Here is a 23,494-nt window from a genome sequence, read left to right as displayed (position 1 = left end):
AATTGAGTCATTTTTTTATCAATATTTTTGCCACAATTCCTTGGAAAATAATGAAAATTCTTAATTAACAGCACCCCTAAAGAGATTTATAATTGCCTCCAGATGCCACACAATGGCAGAAAATCACAACTTTGGTCTAAATGAAGCTCCTCAACTCAATTCAACACAATTCTATGGCACCAAGCGCGAAATAATTAACTATGAACACCTCGATTATGCAAAGAGGAAACCATGACCCGATGATGTCGTGTTTGTTGTACGTAGGCGGATAACATGTCAACGGAACAAGAGGAAGGTCTGATGGGCCACATCCGCGTGGTGTGTCCCTCGCTTGTCAGCGCTGCTGCACGCTCAGGAGAATTCCAACACTTCCTCGGTTATCATCTGTGACCCAAAGTCCTTATCACCTATAGTTAAAACAGGTCCAAGCATGCTGCATTTTTTTTTTTTTTTTTTTGCACTCCCTACAGAGTTTCTCACACATGTTGCCTGACAATTGACCGAAAACGGAAGATAGGAGCGCTGCCTTCTATTTTCGGGGAGGTCAGGCTCGGGTTGTGGATATTTGCACTTTATCTCAACCTTGAGCCTCAACTTAAGTAATTGCCAGAGAAAGGGTGAGAAAGATGAGAGCAGCACAGACTCCCCCAGGTCGGGTTTGCAAGAGTCTTTCAAAAAAAAAAATAATCGTCTGCAGGATGCAACAAAAGTGACTTCCTGCACGCTAACAAATAGACGGGATGTGGTTAGAAGGTTTCTTGCACACCAAGCATCGAATCCGAAACCAGGTGAAGCGCACTGCATGAACCAAATGCATAAATTAGCGCCTCGTCTAAGAGGTTGAACATAAAAATGCACTTCATAACATGTCTGATATGTTATCGGGTAACTGGAGCAGCGTGATATGTTGTCGGTGTGTGTACACTAAACTAGCGCTACTCTTGAAATGTTACAATCTTTGTTTTTACCCAAAACATCCTGGAAAAGGAATGCGGGCGTTGTTGCTGAAATATGAATTCGTAAGTAACTAGTATGCAGCGGGAACTGGTTCAATTAAATTTTGAGATCATTTGAGAGGATTGGCTACATTTAATATTATCTCAAAGTGTGGGCTCCCTCTAGTGGTAAGCAACAATTAGTTCTAAAGTGCTGTTCAGTTGTATTTCACTTTTTCAAGTACAAACATTCACGTTTAATATTTTAGAATAAAAAATTATTAATTTTATGTAATTTATTTTATTCATAAGGTGCATCGAGTTAATGAAGTGTTAGGTCATCAGAGGCTAATTGCATAACAGTGATTAAAAAAAAAAACGGGCTTCATACTTGAGTTTTGTTCACGAGTCAATAAGATTTTTATTTATTTTATTTTTTTTAATTTTATGAGCCTGATGAGAAGTTGGAAGATTAGTTTAGTCTGTTGAAGTAACGTTGGGTTCACTAGAGGGCAGCAATTTTCAGTTTAACACACTGGATGAATGGGCTGAAGTAGTATTAGTGGCCGCAGATCATTTGTAGAAGAGGTGAAAAATTATTCTCATTTTAATATTAATTCCTTCTCTTTATATTTCTTTAATAAAATTCATTTAATAATATGTTCAGATTTTCCAATTTTATTATTTACAATAATTAATCAGCACAATATTTCTCTTAACATTTTACACTATGCACCACCTAAAAAAAAAAACTTGACTTTGAAATGTCACCCTGATGATTAAAAACATTGTAGTGTAGTAGGCCTAAGTGTTCACTGTAAACAAAAGTCAATTCATTCCTAAAAAGTCTATTTTTGTAAGCCACTGTAACATTACACATAGTTTAAACATAAATCCTGTGCTAAAATTTCAGAAAATTAAACTCTATTGCGTTTAAAAAGTAAATAAAACATCCAATGTATACTTGGGCCCATTTCCAGTGCAGAATGCAAAAGGAATTTGATATTTATGCGACTAACGACCTAAACTGACAGCACTTGCCCTTCTGTATGCAAACAGTAATAAACGTGTCAGCGTCTGCAGGTGCCGTAAGGAAGGAAAACATGCTTACGAGACATGCCTTTGTTTACAGTCCTCACATGTGTGCTTTCCAATGAAAAAGAAACTGATGGGGAAAACCCGAGCCCCACTTGAAACTGCATTTTGTGCTTCTGTATACACGGCGCCGGACTGTTTGCCTCCTAGACCCCCCTAAGCGACAATTTATCTCACTTGAAAAATCTCTTACAACACTGATTCCATCTTAACACATAGATAAGAATATTCTTGTGCAAATATTGCATTAATCACAATTTATTCCAGTAATGGTGGTGAATCGTATTTTCCCGCATTGCCAATTTTTTTTAACACCCCTCTGCTTTTCCTCCAGTCTCACTTTTGCAGCCTGCTGAGCTTCCCCTTCAACCAGTCTCAACTCGTCTCGAGTCTAATGAAGTCCGAACCATGGGAAGTTGGCACCTGCGCCACTGGCATCAAAACAGGAGTTCCGAACGTTCAGCGAAAGAGCGTTCATCAAAATTTCTAAAATCATATAAATTGATTCCATAAACACAGGAGGGTCTTTTACAGGACAACACTCCGTTGTTCTATTTACGCAATATTTAAAAGCATGCCACAGCATGAGTCAGTCAAAAAACAATAATAAATGTTCCTCTTTGATCTTCCCTCTATTTCGGTTAGATTTAAAACATGGCGTGGGGCTAGAGAGGCGACGCCAAGAGAACCTTTTGTGTGTCGGCTCCACAGAAGTCCCCCTTTTTCTTCTAATGTGCGCTAATTGCCGCCGGACACAAAAAAAGTCGAACCGGTGCACGGCTGAGAGATCAAACTGGAGCGGGAAACTCCCTGTGATCAGGCCGCGATTCACCCATGCCAGGGGATCTCTTACGTAAATGGGTCAGGGGTCGCAAAAAGTGACCCGGTTCCACGTGGAGGCAGACGAATCGACCAATCGGTGCGATCGATAAGCACTAGCGTAGCATCGAGATCAGCTCGTTGACGCTCAAAAGCCAAAAAGTAAGCAGAGCTGCGAAATAAATAAATTTTCGAGACGAGACTAGTGGATCATCGCTGGCACGTTTTCGGGAAGACGTAGCATCTTGACAATATCAAACAAAAGACGTTTTATTGTTTCGTCTTTTTCAACTGCCAAGTAGACTCCAGAAATGAGATATGAACCCAAATAAAAAGTTTTCGACTCAAGCCAAGGAGCGGATTAAGATGTCAAGAAGACGACACATGGGAAAATACACAAGGCGATCAAAAGAATGCCTGGACCGTAACCCGATGATAGCAAGCATTAAATAATTCGAGACAATCTTGAGCATGTTTTTGGCTGTGAGGACCCAAATTTGATCAAATGGTCTTTTGGGCTCCAAGTCATGAACAGTAAATAAATCCAAGACTAATTGACATGAGTTTGTAATTGCGTGTAAACGATACAAGATGCTAACAAAGCAGCTAAAAATAACAAACACCACTGTGTTTCTTGCACAATCATGACAAATTAATCAATACACACAACCTTCACTTAAGGCTTATCAGTAGTATTAGCTCACATGCTAAACAGAAAAAAAAAATGCTAACACCTCAATTATGCTAACTGTTGTTTTTACGCATGGCCGCACAACCCAATGTCATTCCGGTACTAGGAAAAACTAAATATTGACAAATGTTGAGGAGACATTGCGCAATCAAGGCACAATCCGTTTTCGTTCTTAGCGAGTCCATTTTTGAGGAGAAAATCCTCACTGGTGTGAATTCGGGTCACATTTATTTTCATTTCCAAACATTTTCTATCCAAACTACACATCTGTTGGCGTTATTGTAGTACTACTACTTCATCGGTGATGCTACGTGGTGGGAATGTAGGTGTGTCTGGAGTACTTAACTTGGCCTAAACGATAAATAAGGGTGGAGGGAAAAGTCTGGAGGAGATACTACTTTGGGAAGAATGTGGGCTAGATTGTCTGATAATATTGGGAAAGCGGATGAAGATAGTATTCTTCGTAATAAGTTTCTATTTTAATATGAATTACCTCATGTTTACAAGGTGCCATTTTGAGCATGGTGCCAGTTTGGATGAAAAATATGTTATTTCATCTTATGAATCTGCTTCATGTTTCCATGGCAACGCTGTGTTTTGATTGTGGGAGGACGGTGCAGTAAGATTGGAGGAAAACATGATTCTGTATCTATATAAACACTATTTTTAGTTTGTTTTAAGATGACTAAAGATTGAGTAGATTATAAATAGTTTTACTTTTGAAAGAACGCAGACGGGCTTTTCTGCATCTAGGAGGGAAGGGGCAGGTGCGGTAGGCACCCATAGCCCCCCCCCTCTCTGCACGTCCCTGGTTTTAGACTCCGCCCACTCTCTTTTTAAACCTGCAATGTCACCGAAAGGCGCTCAGAGAACTTGATCTTGACCACTTGAATTGAACAGCAGCAGCAGAAGCACCTGAGTCACACTCAAAGAAGGTAAGACATCAAATAGGATTTTGAAAATGAGCTGACTTTGAATTTCTTTTGCAAACTTCCATGCACATTTTTTTTTTTTTTTTTCCGCTTGACTAATCATCTTTTATCCTCCCCCTCAGAATTTGCACTTTTCCCTACCAAGCCTGGACAGTTCAACCAGTCATCAACTTTTTTAATTAGCTTTTTATATTTTTGCACTTTATCCCATTTTTTTTTTTCCTTTTGGGGATAATAACGTCACTGAATCCAGTGCAATATCACCCAAGCCACTTTCAACTCTGCCTCCATCTCACCAGAGCGGGTGAAGCGACAACCTCAGCCCGGAGATGGGCTCCCCTCTCCCCCTTACGTTATATTGCATCAGCTTGGTGTGCTTCCAATTTCTGTTGGCAGAGGAGCTCTTCAGGTAAGAAGACATTCCATGTTACCTAGCTTCTCATTGGTGGAGAAACATCTCTTAAAACTCCCGAGTTAAACATCCTGCAACTGTATCACATTTTGTGTATTCATTAATTTGACTTCTGAAACTCCTGACAAAACATTTAAATCTTTATTTTTTTTGCTGAACATTTTAACTGTTGTTGTTCAAGCTAGACAAAGTGAAACACTGTTTTATCGAGTTCTTTTGTGTAGTAGGGCAGATACTGTACTTGCAGATAGCCGAGACTGCAAGGTCAAATCATTCTATCTGCTAAAAACTCTAAATATATGGAAAAGAAATGGCACTGAATTTCATTTAAACACGTGATTTTTTTTTTCAAATCAGTTAATATCTGAGAAAATCGGCGACCAATCCAGGGTGTTTAAAACAATCGTTTTAAACACACGCCAACACTTACCGGAACTCAAATGAGACCGACTAATCTTATTTTATACACTTTTACATTTTTAAATTAAAAAAAATGGTGACACCTGTTGATTTTCTATCTATAAACCCGTTTGAATACACAAACACAATTGTGTGATGATGCAGGGAGGAATGCTGACGAGTCAGTGTGCGACTGCCCTCTACTGGAGAGTGTCGGATTTGCACGAGAGATCAGTGGATTTTACAAATGTCTAAGAAGGAGCTGGGAACTGTTAGCGTTGTTCCCACGGAAATATCTTGCAGGTTATGCTCAAGGGGGTGTCTGCAGAGTTTCATGCAGACACAACTATGATCTTCATCATTTTTATAAAGTGCATATAATTACACCCCCCCCCCCCCCCCCCACACCTCTCATAAATATCCTGCCTGGCTTTCATTAGGATAGCACATTGTCCCACGAAGCACATTCTGTTCTGTTCGAACGCAGACTTCATCCTCCTTTTTTTTTTTTTTTTTTTTTTTTTTTTTTTTTAAAAACACGATGCACAGATGCTGAGCATGCCTGAGCTCGGACGTCTACGCTTCGGTGTTGTGCCGAGTTTGTTCTGATAAGGACACGAGGCAAAACAAAAAGGTGTTTGGAGGAATAGCAATGTCACTTTACATATTATGGACGAGAAAAGAAAGCTAAATATGGCTTTCGAGAAGATCAACAGATTAAATTCCTGAATATTTGAGTTCCTGAAGCCAGTAGCTTCAAAACAGAAGAAAAAAATGGCCGTTCATTTTAATATTTTTCACACAGCATTTGGAACAGTGGTTCACATGAGCTGACGGATACTCTTGACTAAATATTTACTCGAGGAACAGAGTAATGAATGACACGGACCGGCTTGTTGAAATTGGGTGTCGCAATCGACCCGGCCGGCACGTGCCTTTCGTCTCTTTCCGTTTTATTCGTGTTCTACCCGGTTATGATTTTGTCAAGGATAGACCATTAATGTCAGAATGCGGGGGGGGTGTATGAATGCCTCTACAGGGGCCGTCAAACTGTACCCGAGCTTAAAGTCGAGGTAGGGGAAAAAGAAAAAAAAAAAACAGGTGGGAGAATTCCGATGTGGATTAATGGCTGAGACCTAAATCCCCTCAATTTACAAAGATCCTGAAAGAGCAGATTTCCGCTCAACAACACAGAAAGATTCAGTTAGCATTATACATAAACGCAACACCTCAAATAGACATCCCCTTTTTCTTTTTCTTTTTTTAACTTCACCTTCATAACAGCACTGACCGCTGAGTCATTGCCTTCCATGAAACAGGAAGTCGTCGAAACAGGAAGTAGCCTAAACAGAACTGTAACAAATGAATACCACATCTCAAATAAATGCCTCTTTTTTTTAACTTCAGAATATTTTTTGTTAAAATTATCTTGGTAGAGTCAAGTTACGCCATTTCATCAAACAGCAGGCTTGAATAAATAAACACTTGAATAAATAAATGCCACACCTTGACCCTTGAATAAATAAACACCACCATTAAAAATAAAAATTGTATTAGAAACTTGAATAAATTAACACCACACCTCAAAAAAATCCATTTTTTTCCCTGATTACAATCCTTTCATTATCGTCCTCCATTAGAGATGGGTAAATAAACACAATTAGTGTACATACTGTATTAAAATGCAAAATAAATCTCATTATGAAAGCTAGGCCGCTAATTAGACGAGTATTTCAAACTAACCTTTCCCTTATTTCAACTCTTTCCCCCGCTGCCGGGGATTACAAATTATTTGTCCCCAATGGACAGTACATATGGGTCAATTTGACCTACATTATAAAAAAAAAAGGCTAAAAAAAGGGTCAATTTGACCCAACATACTATAGGAGGGTTAAATGATCAAAATGGGTCAATTCGACCTGCGATATAACATGGAGGTTAAACGTTATCAGTGGGTCAATTTGACCCACAATATAAAAAGGACAAATGCCAAATTAGGGCATGGTGTCTATCAGTGGTCGATCCCTATGAATGTATATTTTCTTTTTTTTTTATTAATTACAGAAGAAACATTATTCCAAATGATCCACGACAAAAGAGTTTAAAATAGATCCATTTTTCCAGTGACGTGGTTATGGCTCAGCGGCTTCGTCTTGGAAACGTGGCGGTCAAGTTGGCGTAATTATTTAGTCAGCCTGTGCCACCGTCGTTACAAGCGGCTAAAATAAACTCCACGACAGCTTCACGCGTCAACGTGGAATCCACACGGCCGCAGGAGAATCGTGATGTCTGTCACGTCGTCCCAAGTGGAATTTTTTAAAACTTTCAAATGCGCATGTCCTTCTCTGAGGATGCGGTTTTTTTGGGTCACTTTAGGGAGTCCTCACTATTTTTATATATTTTTTTCCCTCATCATCATTCATCGGCTGCCGGGAAACGGTACACTGCTGGATCTACTGGTCCCAATGTGCTGCACAAACATGGAAGGTGGACAGAAAAAAAAGTGAAACGCTTCCACTGTGTTTGTCAAACAGCGAACAGATGGCAGGAACTTGTTTACCGAATCGCTCGGACATTGGAACAGGTTAATTAGCCTGATGTTCATTCGCCGAAACGCTAAGAGCTCAGGCATGTTATAAATACCCATAAAAATATTCGGGTAAAGCCATTTTCAGGAAATCTCGGGATTAGAGTCATTAGATGAACCCCGGGATGATGGAAAAACATCTTCATTAAAACCATTGGTTTCAAAAGCATTTTTTTTTCCCCTCTTTGTGATTTGGATTATGATTTTACTCACTCCATTTCTCTTCTCTCCTCAGCTTGGACCATCTCAACAAGTTAATCCTCTCCGAAGAGGATCTAACGTTGGTTCCTGGGGCCCAAACCAACGTCGGCAGTTCCTTCATGAAATGGCCCCTTAGGCACCAGAAGCTTTCTAAAGCGAGAAGAAGCAACCCCAGTCTGGCATGGGCGAGACCCGCCGAGCGTTTGGGGTTCCACGGGAGTCCGCCGAGGGCCCGTCGCCACGCCCACCTTGGCCCCCGGGCCCACCACTACCCCCACCATGTCCAGCTGATGCGAGTGGGTTGTGTACTGGGAACCTGCCAAGTCCAGAACCTCAGTCACAGGCTTTATCAGCTTATCGGCCAGAGCGGCAGAGAAGACTCATCGCCTATTAATCCAAGGAGCCCCCATAGTTACGGATGAGTGACCCCACTCGGCCCCCACTCCCCGGAAATCTATATCTTTCAATGTATTAGTCTGATATTACAGAACGCATCATCTGGATCACTGCTGTGCCTCTTTACTTTTCAAGCTAATTGTTAGCATCACGCAGTTTGAGTGACCCACCACCCTGATAACATTTGCCTTTTTTCATCAACCTAAGCAACCTCAGTCGGACTCCTAATGTACATAAGGACAAAAGATTGTCTTCGGCTCAATCCTGCGCCTCGCTGATCAAACACCCCCGAATTCTTGATTCAGCCTTAAGATAGTTTTAAGATATGAGATATACTCAAAATGAATTTTCGTTAAAACGGATGTAATGCCCCTCCGGTGACTTAGGTGGCGGTAATGAGCATTGGAAAACAGTGGAGTTAGTGACAGAAGAAATTGGAAATGAGAAAATGAAGGGTGGAAATTCAAATAAATGAAATACAAAACTAATGAAATCCAAAAAGATATATCCAATTCATCATTTATGCTTGCAACACAGACCCAGAGTCAAAAACTTGTATTTATATTCCGCACGTAGCACAGTGTGGAAATAAATATAAGTCCCTTTCACATGATTCCTAAGTTCTCCCCACAAGTCAGGACTTTGTGGTTGACGGCAGTTTATTAAAGCTGACCTAATCTTTGCAGTCATATGCAACAACAGCGGGGATTTGCTTTCAAAAATAAATATGAGCAAAGCATGTGCCTACCACACACTTTTACACAAGGCTCCAATTCAAATGCAGTGTTTCACAAATTACCTGGCGATACTTGACAAACTGATTTACTGTACAGGTTCAGATTTTTCTTTTTTCCTCTTCAGTCCAGCCCCAATATTCTCTTTTCCCAACCGATTTAATCTGGATATATTTCCCAAGGTTGTCTTTGGGCTCATGGGGAAACAGGGTAATACCCCCCGGTTCACTAGTTTTAAGTCTAATCTGCTCAAAGGCTTGCTTAAGGTGAAACACGACAATCTGTCTGATTTAATTGAGTTAATCGATGTCTCATGATAGATTGTTATTAAACTGGGTTTTAAGAACACCGGCAACCCTTTTGGTGGATCTCTGGAAGCTGTTGCGCAATGTGTGTGTGAGCATGTGTGTTTGTGTTATTTCTTATCTCATGTTTGAATAGCGTCACAGATCATTGTGCGAGGATTTTTTTTGTTGTCGCTTTTGTGACGTCGGCGACTGTGTCACGTCTGGTGTGCGCTCTCTTTCTCACAGGACTTCTGAAAATACTCACATCTGGATTGTGAACGCCTTATCGCAAATGTTTTTTTGTAAATGTCCCGATTTTGACAGTCAGCGCACTCCAAGTAGCGACGGGGTTGATTGTGAAATGCCGTATGTAAATAAACGCCTCCAAATTATTTAAGTCATGTATTTAAGTTATATTTATGTGTTCATACGCGTTTGTCGCCAAAGAGTTTTTTTTTTGTGTATTCTTGTTTTCGCCTTAAAAACCTGATGATAGAAATGTACGATTTCTTCATGTTCACTATGGTGTGTAAAAATAAAGAGCTATATTGTACTGCACAGAGTGTTGATCTGTATTGGGGGCCAAGACAAATAATATTTAATAACATTTAATTCAGGCTAAGTACTACTTTCCTAAATCAAAGACTCCATTGCATAAGAAAGGAGGAGAGAGCATTGCCCTGATGTGGGTCAATAACAAAGAGCAAAGAGACATCACTGATTTCTTAATGGGGGTGAATGTCAATGATGAAACATCAGATCAGAAGACATCAGCTGACCTCAGCCACGTTTGGTAAAGCTTGTACGACTTGGAAGAGTTAATGAGTGACAGTGGCTTCGGTCAACAACGGTACCGGCCCACGTACAATTATCGACCACAACGCATTTTCAAGGGGAGGTTGAGATTTGTCTTCCACTCGAGGATGTTCAGAACGTGTCTTGACATCCGTGTCATACGAAGTGGTTTGCCGATATGACAAAAAAATGATAAACTCTAGAAAAATAGGACTCCATGAGGACTCAAATGAGAATGACTCATACAGCCACTCACTTGGAACGCAAACATTTCGTCATGTTTCACAAATGCCTACTTTTCACAGGGTCACTCAATTTTCTCTCATCTACTGTCAAAATATATTATAGTCCCTTAATAAAATAAAATAGTCCCTCAACTTACACATGACTCAATTTACAACTTTTGGGCCATTACTATGCCAAATGATTTATTTTGCCCTGAATTGCAAGTATAGATTTTAGGTGCAGCAGAAGATATGGCGGCAGTGAATTTTACAGTTTTAATCCCTAGTTTATTGTGGATTATTGGTTCCAAAAACTACCCACGATAAGTGAAATCCGCCAAGTACGGTCACCAACAAGAAGTACTGGGCAGGCTAACGAGTTAGCAGAAAGATGCTAATTCGCGATCATGCTAACACTTCTAAAGTGACTTCTAAAATAATGTAAACGAACATTTGGAGCAATAGTATATTACCCTAAAGGTTAGACATATGTTTCCTTAATTTAGAAGTTTTATTTTGACTTTTAAATGTTTTTTTAATTCGGAAAAAAAATCCGTGAAGCCGCGATAAACGAAACGCGAAAAAGCGAGGGATCACTGTAATTCTAGCAGAAAGTGAATAATTCTTCATGAATGGTTATATCAGTCAATCATCAACCGAAAATATGTATATTTTTAATTTAATATTTTTTCCACTACGTGCATAACATTCAAATAAAAAGCAATGTTTCAAGAACAAATATTAAGTTGACTTAAATCTCCGTGTTTCAAGAACAAATATTAAGTTGACTTAAATCTCCGTCTTTCTCCCATCAAAAGGATTAAACGATCGGTCAATGGTAAGGAAACACGCATTACAGATGTAAGCATCAATTAATATCTTTCAACTCACGTGACGTACTCTGTCGTTCGCGTTTTCAAAGTTGCTCGCACTTGAACGATCAAAGAGATGTAACGAAGGTGAAGCGAATTTTTAGGAAACAGACCAAAAAAAATACTGTTGATATTTGATTTGGATACGCTAAAAAGCATTTTCTAACCGAGCTAAATTTTTAATTGCGTTTGGGCTGTACCATTGAACGGAGGTTTTAGGGTTCGTCGAGGCTAGAACATCGTACCTGCCTTTTTCAAAACACGGCAAAGCAAGTATGTATAACGTGCGATTTTAATAATTCCCTATATTTACATTATAAATCTTACACAGTTCAAGCTAGTAATTATTATTATTCACTATAAACTATACTATAGGCGTCTATAACCGTGAAAAATCTTCTCAACTGTATTTGTGTCCTGTTTTCATTGCATATGTAACCACCAAGTGGTGTTTTTGTAAATCAAAAAAGATTGCTAATGATGTAAGTTAGATAAGACAGAACAAGAAATCTTTCTAAAGGAATGGTTTTGGGATGTGACTTTGGTCCAAAGATGTGAATGGTTGTTTTACCTGTCATTGTCTGATAACCAGTCAACCGTGTACCTATCCCAAGTCAAAATCCGGGATCGGTTAGGACAAGAACTATAGATGAATAGACAAAAAATATCAAATGTGGGAGACCAGAGGTAGAAGAAATGAATATATCTTAAAAGACATCAGCGATATCTGGATATGCCTTTAAAGTGCTATGATATTTCACTTAGCCATATTGCATCATTACGGTTTATTATGGAGACCGTCCCAACTGACATTATAAAGCACTGGCGACAAACAGCTTAAGAGCCGTAGAAAATAAATGGTGGGGGCGATAAAACTATTTCGATATATAAATATATGGTAGGGTTCATAAACTATTTTGAGAGTGTGACATTTGTACGTCAAGGTAGCTTAATATAGCACATTTTACACACAAGGTTATAATTACGGAATATAATTAAAAGATCAACGTTTTGTGGGGGTATAAATTATTCAGAAATTGTGATTGAGAAAATAATTGGTTCAATTAAACAATTGAGTCGATTGTGAGGTTAATAAAACACTGCATTGCAATGTTCTTAGAATTTAAATTTTGTTTTAAACGGTCGCGGTGTGATTATGACCTCCGTTATTGTCATCTATGTCTCTCTTAGAATGTTCCAGAAGGTGCAGAATAAGGGAGCTTGTAGCATCCAAATGGAGGAAACCAGAAAGTCATCCCCGGCACGATCCAGGATCAACATGTTCTCCCTGTCCAAGAAAGTGGACAATACCGAAACCCAGCGTCTGACCCAACTCCCGCGCCAGGCGGCTGTCAACCTGGAGTTCGTCGATCTGTCTTACACCGTCCGGGAGGGGCACTGTTGTAGGAAGGGAGGTACGGTGGGCTCCCGGTAACAAGTGACATCATGACTCTACCCTAATCAACAAACAATTCAGATCAGAAAATATTTATTTCTCCTCATTAGGTTACAAAACTCTCCTGAGTAGTCTCTACGGACAATTTAACAGTAAAGATCTTATCGGCATCATGGGACCCTCTGGAGCTGGAAAGTCCACCATGATGAATGTCCTAGCAGGATATAGGTACAAAAAAACACCACGGTCCATAAATTCCATAAAAATTGATTTTTGTTACAATAATCTGGATTGCAGGGAGACTGGCATGAAGGGCAAAATCTTGGTGAATGGTCGCCCGAGGGATTTGGCCAAATTCCAGAAGATGTCATGCTACATCATGCAAAATGACGTACTGATGCCTCATCTCTCGATAAAGGAGGCCATGATGGTAAACTAATATAAGAAAATAAATCAAAATCTTTCTTGATCATTTTCACCCTCTGGTTTTAGGTGGCTGCCAATCTTAAACTCAATGAACCCATGCACGTCAAAAAGAAGATTGTAAGCCCGCCCCTGACTTCATAGTTTCCGATTTAATGTCAGAGTGATAATGATCTCATGACTGTGTCACAGGTGACCGAGGTACTGACTGCTTTGGGTCTTGTAACCTGCTCTAAAACTCGAACCGACAATCTCTCGGGGGGCCAGTCTAAAAGACTGGCCATTGCTCTCGAGCTGGTCAACAATCCTCCCGTCATGTTCTTTGATGAACCCATCAGGTAGGACACCGCATTTGGCGTAATTTTGTTTTAATTCGGTTGCTTGAGGTAGGGCCTTGCGGGGTAGGACTTTGTGGGGTAACAAAGAGTTCAAAAGAGAATTTGAAACAGTCCCGAGAACTGTCTGTGACCGGCAGCGGCATATTTAACAAATCAGACGGACTACCAACCGAACTGGAAAACATTTCAATTTAGCACATTCCGTCCAAATTTGATCAAAACCAGAAAACCCCCCAAAATCAGAACATCTACAAAGAGAGATAGCTGCCTCCAAGTCATTCTTTTTGTAAGTTGTTCCAGGAAAAGGGAGCAGCAAACCCAAATTCTGTAATGACCCTCGGGAAAGGCAGTAAAACAATACCATGAGAACAAAAATGACGGATTCCTCTGACTAACAAGGGTCAGGAAGGCAGAAGACCAAGAACTGCTTTGCTACAGAAACAATATGGTGGTCTTGACGGAGAAATTCTGAATGACGACTACGTTTATCCAAATGGAAAACCGACGGTATATAACATAGTCCTAATCCCGTTTTTTTCCACCCCCAACCACATCAGCGGTTTGGACAGTGCGACATCTATCCAGGTTATCTCCCTCCTGAAGTGTCTGGCTAATGGAGGACGGACAATCATCTGCACCATTCATCAACCCAGTGGCAACCTCTTTCAGATGTTTGACATGGTAAATCCCAGTTGCTACGATAGCAGATTGGATTTGTAGTCGATTAGAAATTAGACTCAGGACTACGGAGATCAGGCCTTGTGGTTTTGTGACTCTAATAACTGGATTTGGATCTAACCACGGTTATTTTGGTGTTCTTTCCCCATTAGCTGTACATCCTGAGTCAAGGTCAATGCATTTACAGAGGCACAGTCCCCCACCTCATCCCTCACCTGAACAACCTCAACCTTCATTGCCCGAGGTACCACAATCCAGCGGATTTCAGTGAGTACTGAACGCCTTCTTCTAGGAATGGTTTTATCATCAGTTCCTGACCCACGTTAATCCTTATCCCATCAGTCATTGAGGTGGCTACAGGAACACATGGGGACATGCAGGCCGTGTTGTTCGAAGCTACTCACGGCAGCCAGTGCTGCGAGGAGAGTAAGAAGAGTGCTGGGGATGAAACATCTTCTTCCCCTGCTCAGTCCCAACCCAAATCTGTAAGTGATCACCCTGCTGTATTTACTTTGATTGAAAATATTCATGGATTTTGTCTTAATCCAGGAACCGGAACCGCTTGAGACACAATACTTTGCCACCAGCACAATCAAACAGTTCTTCATCCTCTTTAAAAGAAACCTCACGGCCATATGTAGAGATACGGTAAATGAAACACCTTTAGGGAAGAACGTAAACATTCCGACTGGATTTCGAGATGAACATTTGTTTTATGAAGATGCTGACCCACCTGAGAGTGATGTCCCACATCATACTCGGAGTCCTCATCGGCCTGCTTTACCTCAACATCGGAAACGACGCGCTGAGTGCATTCAACAACACCGGGTTCCTCTTCTTCTCCATGCTGTTCCTCATGTTTGCCGCCCTGATGCCCACCGTTCTCACCTGTAGGAAATATGCGGATTTTGCTGCTTAAGGTGGAAATGACCATTTGTCTTTGCTCCCATAGTTCCTCTGGAAATGGCTGTGTTCATAAGGGAACATCTGAACTCCTGGTACAGCCTCCATGCCTACTACATGGCTAAAACCTGTGCCGACATACCATTCCAGGTAAGCTAACATTACAGTGATAACCAAAATTGCGCTACTAGCTAGCATGAAAACAGTCCAGTTGTATTTAACTTTTGCTTAATCCTTCCCGAGCTCAAAACCTGTTCCAGATGATTTTGAAAACACTCTCAATCTATCTCTTCCGCAGATGATCTGTCCAATCCTGTACTGTAGCATAGCATACTGGATGACTAGCCAACCTCCAGAAGCTCTTCGGTTTGTGCTCTTCCTCTGCTTGTCTACGTCCATTGCCCTGGTTGCACAGTCCCTGGGGCTGCTCATAGGAGCAGCATCCCCGTCACCGCAGGTATGTTTATAGTTACCGTATTTTCCGGACTATAAGGCGCACCGGACTATAAGGCGCACCTTCAACGAATGGCCCATTTTAAAACGTTGTCCTTATATAAGGCGCACCGGACTATAAGGCGCACCATTAATGCATTATGTCAGATTTTTAATCCAAATCAAATCATTCTCCATTTTATCTTTTTTATTTCAACTTCAGACGCAACAAATTACTTTATAATCACAAAATAATGATCCATAGTCTTTTTGATTCATGATTCATAGTCTTCAGCGGGCCATTTATGATTGATTTCATGACACAATGTTTCGGGCCAGTTTAAATTTAGGAATTTGATCCATATATAAGGCGCACCGGACTATAAGGCGCACTGTCGGCTTTTGAGAAAATTCTAGGTTTTTAGGTGCGCCTTATAGTCCGGGAAATACGGTAATCTCAAAAGAGGTTTCCCTCTTATAAATGTTTCGGAATAATAACCCGCAGGTCGCCACCTTCGTTGGACCGATCACAGCCATCCCGATAGTCCTCTTCTCTGGCTTCTTTGTGAATTTCCGAACTATTCCTGATTACCTGCAGTGGACCTCTTATGTCTCCTATGTCAGGTACCTTCGTCTTTATTCAGTTGTTTGTTGTGTATGTGAAATATTACAACATTAAAAAGTGTTTTTTACAAAATGATGTCGTTTTAAGGTACGGCTTTGAGGGAGTGGTCCTCTCCATCTACGGGATGAACCGCTCGTATCTGGAGTGTCCAGAGAAGACACAGTGCACATTCCAGGACCCCGCAAAAGTCCTGCACTTGCTGGATGTGGAGGATGCAAAGCTCTACGTGGATTTCATTGTCTTGGGGATTTTCTTCATGGTCATCAGGGTTGTTACTTATCTGGTACTGCGCTACAAAGTGAGGGCCTCCCGTTGAGTTGGAGTAAATGTAAATACAGTTCACTGGTTGAACTTTGAATTCGAGTTGCAGTTCCCATTGATACCTGTTTTATTGGGAATAATTACTGTTTTGTACTATTTTGTTTTTTGGGGGATTGTATTACAAGGATATTCAAATCATTTGAAAATGATCAAACTTAGTCGAGTCTTTTGAAGATTTTCCACAATCTTGTCTCAGGTTAGAATAATGAGCTCGTTGCCAAGCTAAGTGAGCATTAGCAAGTTATCATTAGCATGGGAAATGTAATCAAAATGGCCGCAGTATAAGTAATTTTCATAGTAATTGTATGGAGTTGGTATGTTAGCATTACCGTGTTAGCATTAGTAAGTCAGTTGCCAAGCTCAGACTTAAATGCAACTAAATGTGGAAGATTTTGTTGACATAACAAAAATTGTGCGATGTTTTTTTTTTAATCATACATTCCCTGTCATTTATTTTGTTGACATAACAAATCAAAAAAAAATCAAAAACAGAGCTTGAATATTATCAATTTCTTGTCTTAACATCTTATCCCAAGGCCTTTTTATCAAAAGCTTGAAATAACAAACATTTGTTTATGTGTGTGTGCAAAACAGGCCAGTGGTTTCAAAAAGGACGTGTGGTGTAAATGTCAAACATTCTTGAACAGGATTTGCCAAAAGAGTTTGCAGGTCATTAAAACTCTCTATTACACAATATATGTTTTGAAAATCCCTATGAGAATGTGCATGTACTGTAATTGGAGGAAGGAAAACTGCAAAAGGGTACATGTATTTGTAGCAGTATATAAGCTGCTTATAATGATATATTATAATTAATATTATTATAATAAATATACCGTATTGGCCCGAATATAAGATGTATTTGTAGCAGTATATTAGCTGCTTATAATAATATATTATAATTAATATAATAAATATACCGTATTGGCCCGAATATAAGACGACCCTGATTATAAGACGACCCCCTCTTTTTCAAGACTCAAGTTTGAAAAAAGCCTTTGTCTAGACCCTGAATGTAAGACGACGCCCCCCCCCCCCCCGCCCCCCCTCTTTTTCAGTTTTATTTCAATGAAAAAAACCGCATTTTATATTCGGGCCAATACGGTAATATATAAAATACATATAGAACTTTGATAATTACCTTGTCTGGGCTAAGATAAGGTCAATTTGGCATCGGGTCAGCACATTTACTAACAAGCATGTTAGCATTAGCATGTTGAGCTCGACTGAAAAATAAATACACAACACACAAATTGCTTGATGTTAAAACGACATTAAAAATATTGAGCTCATCCCTCAACAGTAGCACCTTTGTGATTTGAACACAGGTTGATTTGGTAATACTCTGCCCGGGGGTTAACCGAGTGCACGAGTCGAAATCTGCTCAGCTGGGAACACAAAAGATAAATGTGACCACTCACACCCACGCACACGTTTTGCTGGGCTGCGTACGTGCAGATTAAAACCACAACCCATTTCTCACACTGGATTGGAAAATTGGCATCTTCTGTATGGCGGCACTCATCTTGTTTCCCCTTCAGGCCAGTGAAACCAAAATATCACACAAATATTTTTAGGCTGACTAAAGCAATGAATTGGCGTTGATGTCAACATTTTTTTTTTTTTACGTGCAACTATGGATACCAAACGACATTTCCCGATAAAATGATGAATTAGAATTTTTTCCTTAAGAAATGAAATACTGGTTGAAGTATCCAGAAGCAGTATATAAATCACCAAGATATAAATCCCGAATTTTATTGCCGCCATTAAACTTCGAGTCACCCTCCTGCAAGATGACGACAATGGCGTTTGCATACTCCTCAGTTTCTCAAGTAACCAGGTCAGAGCCAATAACACACTTAAGTTTACAATTCTATTTGTCTCAAAAAACTCTATATGTGGTCCCAATAGTCTCATTTCATAGCGTTTCTCTCTGCTGCATTGCTTCCATCAATTTAATTTTCCCAGGGCCTTCAGGATTTTTTTGGGGGTGTGCATCAGTGACCGTTAACAACCTTATATTGACATCATGGTGACGTCGTTTGAGTTGTTTTTTTAAGTGTACAGCAGAGTAGAGCTTCAACCTGACATCACGATGACATCCGTCCAGTAGTCCAAAGATGTGTTCTAAGTTAACGAGTGTGGAAAGTTGAATAAACAAACATCAGATTCCAAGAGGGGTGGAATTGGGGTATGCAAAAACACCAACAGTGTTAAGTTTTTGTTGTTTTTTTTCAATTCAGTGATAATCAAGGGTCTTACCCTTGGTGGAATTTTCTGGAACATCTCTGTGACTAATGCCCACATGTTAAAATCAATATTTTGTGCAGTTAGCCGATAAATGCTTTTACCAGGAAAATTAGACGAGATTGCTCCTGGTTTTATGAACCTGTCCATCATTAATGGCTCTGACTTTAAGTATGCTAGGCTAAAACCTGCTAAGTAAAAGCATGAGCTAGCAGGTAAGAGTATCTACTTGGTTATGAGTGCTAACATGAATTTCTATATAGTTTATACTAGAATAATATAGCTCTTAGTAGTGTCGCCATTTTGAAGGAAATATATTAAAGTGGGATTATAAAACGGGTGTACGGTTCTTTGTCTCAAAGTGCCACAAAATTCCTTAGCCCAACTAGCAAACCAGTCAGACTAAATCAAAATCTTTTATAATAAGATTGTAACATGTTTAGAACTCTTAAGTCTATATTGACCAATAATTAATAAATGATAAGCAAGTACATCAAAATTCAACATTAAAACTGGATTAGGATGAATATTTCAAGTGTAGAATAAATGAAAGCTATTTTACTTCGACTATCTTTCCAAAATGGGTTGTTAGAAAGTTAGGGTTAACCCTAAAATTAACTATAACCTTTACCTAAGCAAAAACGATTTAATATTGTAAATTTGCCGTTTAATCATTTATATTTAGAACACTTATTACATACCGCTCACAGAAGACAACCAGACTTCTCATCCAGTTACGATACCGCCCCCTGGTGGCTAAATAGTTTCAACTCCCGGCATTGATTTATTTGTTCATTCATTCGGTTTTTTGATGGAAATACATTTTTCAAGAATGAATGCGTCCTATTTCCTTTGGTAATTGGGTTCATCCGCATTGAATGTGTGAAATATAAATTTAATAAGTTGTCCAAAGGAGTGAATGTGGCTATGAATATAAAAATTATAAAGCCGGGTTAAATGCAGATTAATAAAACAAAGATAAAATATTTCAAAAAAGCCATTATGTGACCTGTATGAATTCAACAAAAATAATTTCTAAAGTGAAAACTTCAGAAATGATGTGATTGCACAAGTGTGCACACCCTCTTGTGTGTTCAGAATTAATCAGTCCCATTTCAACTCGTGTATTATATTTTATTAAACTATTGTGTTGTGTTGCTATTGATTTTTTTTTATTAGATTCTGCACAAAAACATGTTTCATTTGTTGTTGACAAATGCGTTCGCAAAATGACCTCACAAAAATGATGATCTCATGAGTAAATAGCAAGTCCTTTGACATTTAAAATGCAGGTGGATTTGTAGTTCCTTCGGGCTAACTGGGCAATCTGTCAAACTCAGAGTAGTCATCACTAAGGCACTTTAGAAATCGTAAATCATTCTAAATAAAAACAAAAAAATGTGTCATTGTGACGAGCACGAATCAGCTCTCACGTCTCTCGGGTTAAAAAACAGGAGGTCCGTGAAAGAGACGATTGTCTATCCTCCAACAAATGAAGCTTTGTGTGATTTTTTTTTTAGCCATTTGATTAGCAGTTTGATTAGACGTATAAATGGTACGGAACTGGCAATCCTACAATGTTATTAACTTTAATAAATATTTGTGTCATGGTTATGTTTTACTATTTATGTCATCTATTGATCCCGAGAGGGAATATTCAGATGTTACAGCAGTAAATAAAGTTGAATAAAATTCAAATATTCCTATTTAATAATAAAATATAAAAATACCCCCCCATGACTCAGATATGGTATGTTCCACAGTCCGCATTAATTATTGCTCTACGGCCTCATCAAGGAGAACTTCCCAGACGGATCTGGGATGAACCACTTCTCCCAGCGTTCCGTGTGAACAGCAGGGTACCCCCACGGTTTGAATGGGCCGTTCCAGTGCAGCAGTTGTGCCTTCTGCAGGAAGCTCTCGGGATAGCCAGAATCTGGACTCCAACCTAAACACACAAAAGTATTTTTCATTTCCGTCATCAATTGAGCAATCATGGATGAGCTTACCAAGATGTCTGACGTGCCAGATTGGATCCAGCACGGTGTATTTGTCGTGAAAAACAATGAGCATAGGTGGAGTGGCCACACCTCCTGCCATAGCACTGCTGTAGATGTTTAGCCTAGTTAAAAAAAAAGTTAAAATCATTATTATAGTTAAATTAATTGTGTTAGTAAACACGGTGGATTGAATAAGTCTACACACCCTTGTTCAAATTTGTTCATTTGAGCAAGACAAATTATTTCCTACTTGATATTGTCCTCCATGTACTTTTGGAGCTGCTTGGTGATCTTCTGCTTTTTCCATTCACGGATATCCGCCACAAACACACCAGGGTTGAAGGAGCAATCGTTGGGATTGATGCCGAGGTTCCTCACTTCTTGTTTTCTGTAGTCCAGGTAGCCCATGTAGGTTGTCTACAAGGGAGGAAGCGGATGTTAGCTTCATTTTGTGGGATGCTAATTTATCAATGAGCCTACCTGCATGCCGACGCTGCGCACCATCTCGTGAGTGGAGGGCAAGTCGCAGTCGGAGGCGAAAGCAGCAGCGTGTTGCGGCTTTAGTTTGATTTCAAACAGATCCTGAATGTCACCTTAGCAAAATATTAAAAAAATAAGTAAAAAACTGCCCGCATCAAATGAACATACTGAATATACCCTGAACAATGATGTCATCGTCTAAGTAGATGACCCTCTCGTGGTTCATTTCAAGCAGTGGTAGATAAAAACGTACAAAGTTGAGCTGCAAAACAAAGACGTTAACATTTTAGTTATACTTTTAACATGTTTTTAAATAAACTTACTGGATGTAAGAGATCCGGTCTGGAGGAATCAGGCTTTACTTTCCCTTTTAGAACCATTGGATTAAACTCCAAGATTTTATATTTAATTCCTTTTAGTTGGCTTTCCTCAATATAGCGTCTGAAATAATAATAATAAATATGTAGATAATAATATGTTTAGTTTCACAAGAGAAAATATGGTTGATAATGAGGCCCGTACCTGATCAGTGTAACGGCGTCTCGTAGCGTGACAATATAGAAGAGCACGTTAGCATTTGTGTTGCTACGAATGCTATTGATGGTCGCCATGGTTGCGCCCATACGCTCCTCCGAGGCGCAGATAACGATAGGGATGACACGATCGACTTTTTTCGCCACGACATCACTGAGTTTCTTCCAGTGAGCTTGAGAGAAGGAGTAATTATTTCTCAGCATTTGTTAGATTTTTTATTTTATTTACCTGAAATTTTGTGTCGACTGGAGGTTTTGTGTAGCGAGCTGTACAGGACCAAGTACAGCATCAGCACCAGGATTACCAGCAGGACCTGATTGACTGACACAGGGACAATTATTTACATAAAAAGTCTACACACCCCTGTTTGATTTCTAAGCTTTTTTTTTTTTTTCCACTTATGATGTGACCCAAAATTTGGTCAACACAACTAAGAAAATAGTCCAACAAATTTTATTCTTACTTTTTCTCAGAAGAGCCATCGTTCATGGTTGCGTTCGTGGTCATGTACAAATATCTATAAAAGAGAAAAAAAACTGATTTCTTTGTCTAATAAAGATATGTGGTGTGTATCAGTTGGTTTATGGGGGAAGTGTTGACATTAAGTGTTTCAGGGGAGGGGTCAGCTGGTTGGTGGGTAAAACCAAAACCAGATGTTTTTTTTCTTCTTCCTTTAAAGGGCTCTACCACTTCCTTGCAATAATAAACAAATAAAACCTCATAATCTTATTTTATCATGTCAGGGTCAAGTGATTGTTTTTATTATTCTTGTTATCAGTGCTTTTGAATTTTGCAGAGTCAAATGAAACTCGAACACTCATGCTGTTGCCTCATGTGTATCTGGTTTGTTTGTCATTGTTTTAAACTGCCCAAAACATCTGGAACTGGTTAGTTTCTGAAACACACCCCTTCAGAAAGCATCCAGAACCAGTTAGCAATGGAACAATTACTCTTGGAACATATCCATGCATTGTTTTCTCCTTAATTTACACGAGTAGATCACTAAAGCCACACATATATAAATAATATTAAAAGCATATTAAATAATAAAACTGTCTGTGCTTATACTTTTCCCAGTTAGGAAAATGACAGAACAGCTTACCCAAAAACTTTGCTTACACAAAAAAGCATTGCAACTTTCTACCAATAATTGCGTAAAAGTATTTTTTTTTTAATGAAAGCATGCAAGTTTATGTTAAATGCAATACAAAAAATATTAAATTCGATATTATGCCTAAAAAGCAGCATCACAAATAATATTAATGCACATTTTTTCTGCGTTAACCTATAGACGCAAGCTAAATTTATAGTTTTTTCATTTGCCTGGAGTAGTACATTATGTTCCCTGGGTGACACTGAAAGAAAATATCAACACACTACCGTATAAAATAGCATTTTCACTATGTAGAATATGTTTTAATTGTACTTGCCAAAAGGAAAGGGGTCCAGCATAGTGCTCAAGGTCCCTGTCGAAGAATGAAAATGCCCAGACAGACCAACCGTCCCACTTTACCATTATTCCTCCCCTCTTTCTCCCCCTCAATGGAACTGGTCCTTCTCTCATTCGCTAACATTCAAATTATTCCCTCTCATTTGCCAGAAGCAGGATTAGTTGTCCCCGTTTAATTGAATTACTTTTTGAAACAAAATTTACAGCATAATTTTTAAAAATCATTTCAGTACATTTTATACTTCAGCTACATTTTTAAATACAGTTCAGTTCTATTTGAATTTG

General features: G+C 39.3%; 3 protein-coding genes and 1 non-coding gene across 5 annotated transcripts; 3 read left to right on the top strand and 1 right to left on the bottom strand.

Annotated features, from left to right (window-relative positions):
• The first annotated feature begins 3,747 nt into the window (after positions 1–3,747).
• Positions 3,748–4,733, top strand: LOC125992281 (uncharacterized). The gene is made up of 2 exons (XR_011086196.1): positions 3,748–4,475; positions 4,595–4,733. It is a non-coding gene; the product is annotated as an uncharacterized protein (transcript).
• A 68-nt stretch (positions 4,734–4,801) lies between these two features.
• adm2a (adrenomedullin 2a) lies at positions 4,802–8,493 on the top strand. Its single transcript, XM_049761185.2, has 2 exons — positions 4,802–4,881; positions 8,106–8,493. The coding sequence occupies exons 1-2, from the start codon at positions 4,802–4,804 to the stop codon at positions 8,491–8,493; spliced, it is 468 nt and encodes a 155-aa protein (XP_049617142.1).
• A 2,900-nt stretch (positions 8,494–11,393) lies between these two features.
• Positions 11,394–17,189, top strand: LOC125992266 (ATP-binding cassette sub-family G member 4-like). Of its 2 annotated transcripts, none has more exons than XM_049761157.2 (15): positions 11,394–11,652; positions 12,571–12,794; positions 12,886–13,003; positions 13,073–13,205; positions 13,268–13,318; positions 13,391–13,536; positions 14,094–14,217; positions 14,367–14,481; positions 14,557–14,699; positions 14,764–14,862; positions 14,936–15,104; positions 15,167–15,267; positions 15,416–15,574; positions 16,055–16,177; positions 16,266–17,189. In XM_049761157.2, exons 2-15 carry the CDS (start codon positions 12,572–12,574, stop codon positions 16,488–16,490), a joined length of 1,929 nt encoding a protein of 642 aa, XP_049617114.1. In that variant the 5' UTR covers positions 11,394–11,652; position 12,571; the 3' UTR covers positions 16,491–17,189. The 2 variants fall into 2 exon arrangements, with proteins under 2 accessions (XP_049617114.1, XP_049617115.1); XM_049761158.2 differs by lacking the exon at positions 11,394–11,652 and adding an exon at positions 12,159–12,239.
• Positions 17,190–19,858: 2,669 nt separating this feature from the next.
• On the bottom strand, positions 19,859–23,316 carry glt8d2 (glycosyltransferase 8 domain containing 2). The gene is made up of 10 exons (XM_049761178.2): positions 23,190–23,316; positions 22,223–22,276; positions 21,988–22,080; positions 21,748–21,931; positions 21,549–21,666; positions 21,403–21,487; positions 21,226–21,338; positions 20,996–21,162; positions 20,755–20,867; positions 19,859–20,693 (listed from the first exon to the last, which is right to left on the bottom strand). The coding sequence occupies exons 2-10, from the start codon at positions 22,239–22,241 to the stop codon at positions 20,527–20,529; spliced, it is 1,059 nt and encodes a 352-aa protein (XP_049617135.1). The 5' UTR covers positions 22,242–22,276; positions 23,190–23,316; the 3' UTR covers positions 19,859–20,526.
• Positions 23,317–23,494: the final 178 nt, after the last annotated feature.

The sequence above is a fragment of the Syngnathus scovelli genome, chromosome 22 (assembly GCF_024217435.2).
Source record: "Syngnathus scovelli strain Florida chromosome 22, RoL_Ssco_1.2, whole genome shotgun sequence".
NCBI lineage: Eukaryota > Metazoa > Chordata > Actinopteri > Syngnathiformes > Syngnathidae > Syngnathus > Syngnathus scovelli.
This window is presented reverse-complemented; position numbering and strand designations above follow the sequence as displayed.

Bases quoted from the DNA above. Each gene is read 5' to 3' on its own strand.
- adm2a (XM_049761185.2), top strand. From the start codon at position 4,802: ATGGGCTCCCCTCTCCCCCTTACGTTATATTGCATCAGCTTGGTGTGC. The intron at 4,882-8,105 runs GTAAGAAGACAT...TTCTCTCCTCAG, and splicing joins TTGGCAGAGGAGCTCTTCAG to CTTGGACCATCTCAACAAGT.
- LOC125992266 (XM_049761157.2), top strand. From the start codon at position 12,572: ATGTTCCAGAAGGTGCAGAATAAGGGAGCTTGTAGCATCCAAATGGAG. The intron at 14,482-14,556 runs GTGAGTACTGAA...TTATCCCATCAG, and splicing joins CCACAATCCAGCGGATTTCA to TCATTGAGGTGGCTACAGGA. The intron at 15,575-16,054 runs GTATGTTTATAG...AATAACCCGCAG, and splicing joins CAGCATCCCCGTCACCGCAG to GTCGCCACCTTCGTTGGACC.
- glt8d2 (XM_049761178.2), bottom strand. The intron at 21,667-21,747 runs GTACGGGCCTCA...TTATTATTTCAG, and splicing joins GACGCCGTTACACTGATCAG to ACGCTATATTGAGGAAAGCC. The intron at 21,339-21,402 runs GTATATTCAGTA...TATTTTGCTAAG, and splicing joins CGATGACATCATTGTTCAGG to GTGACATTCAGGATCTGTTT.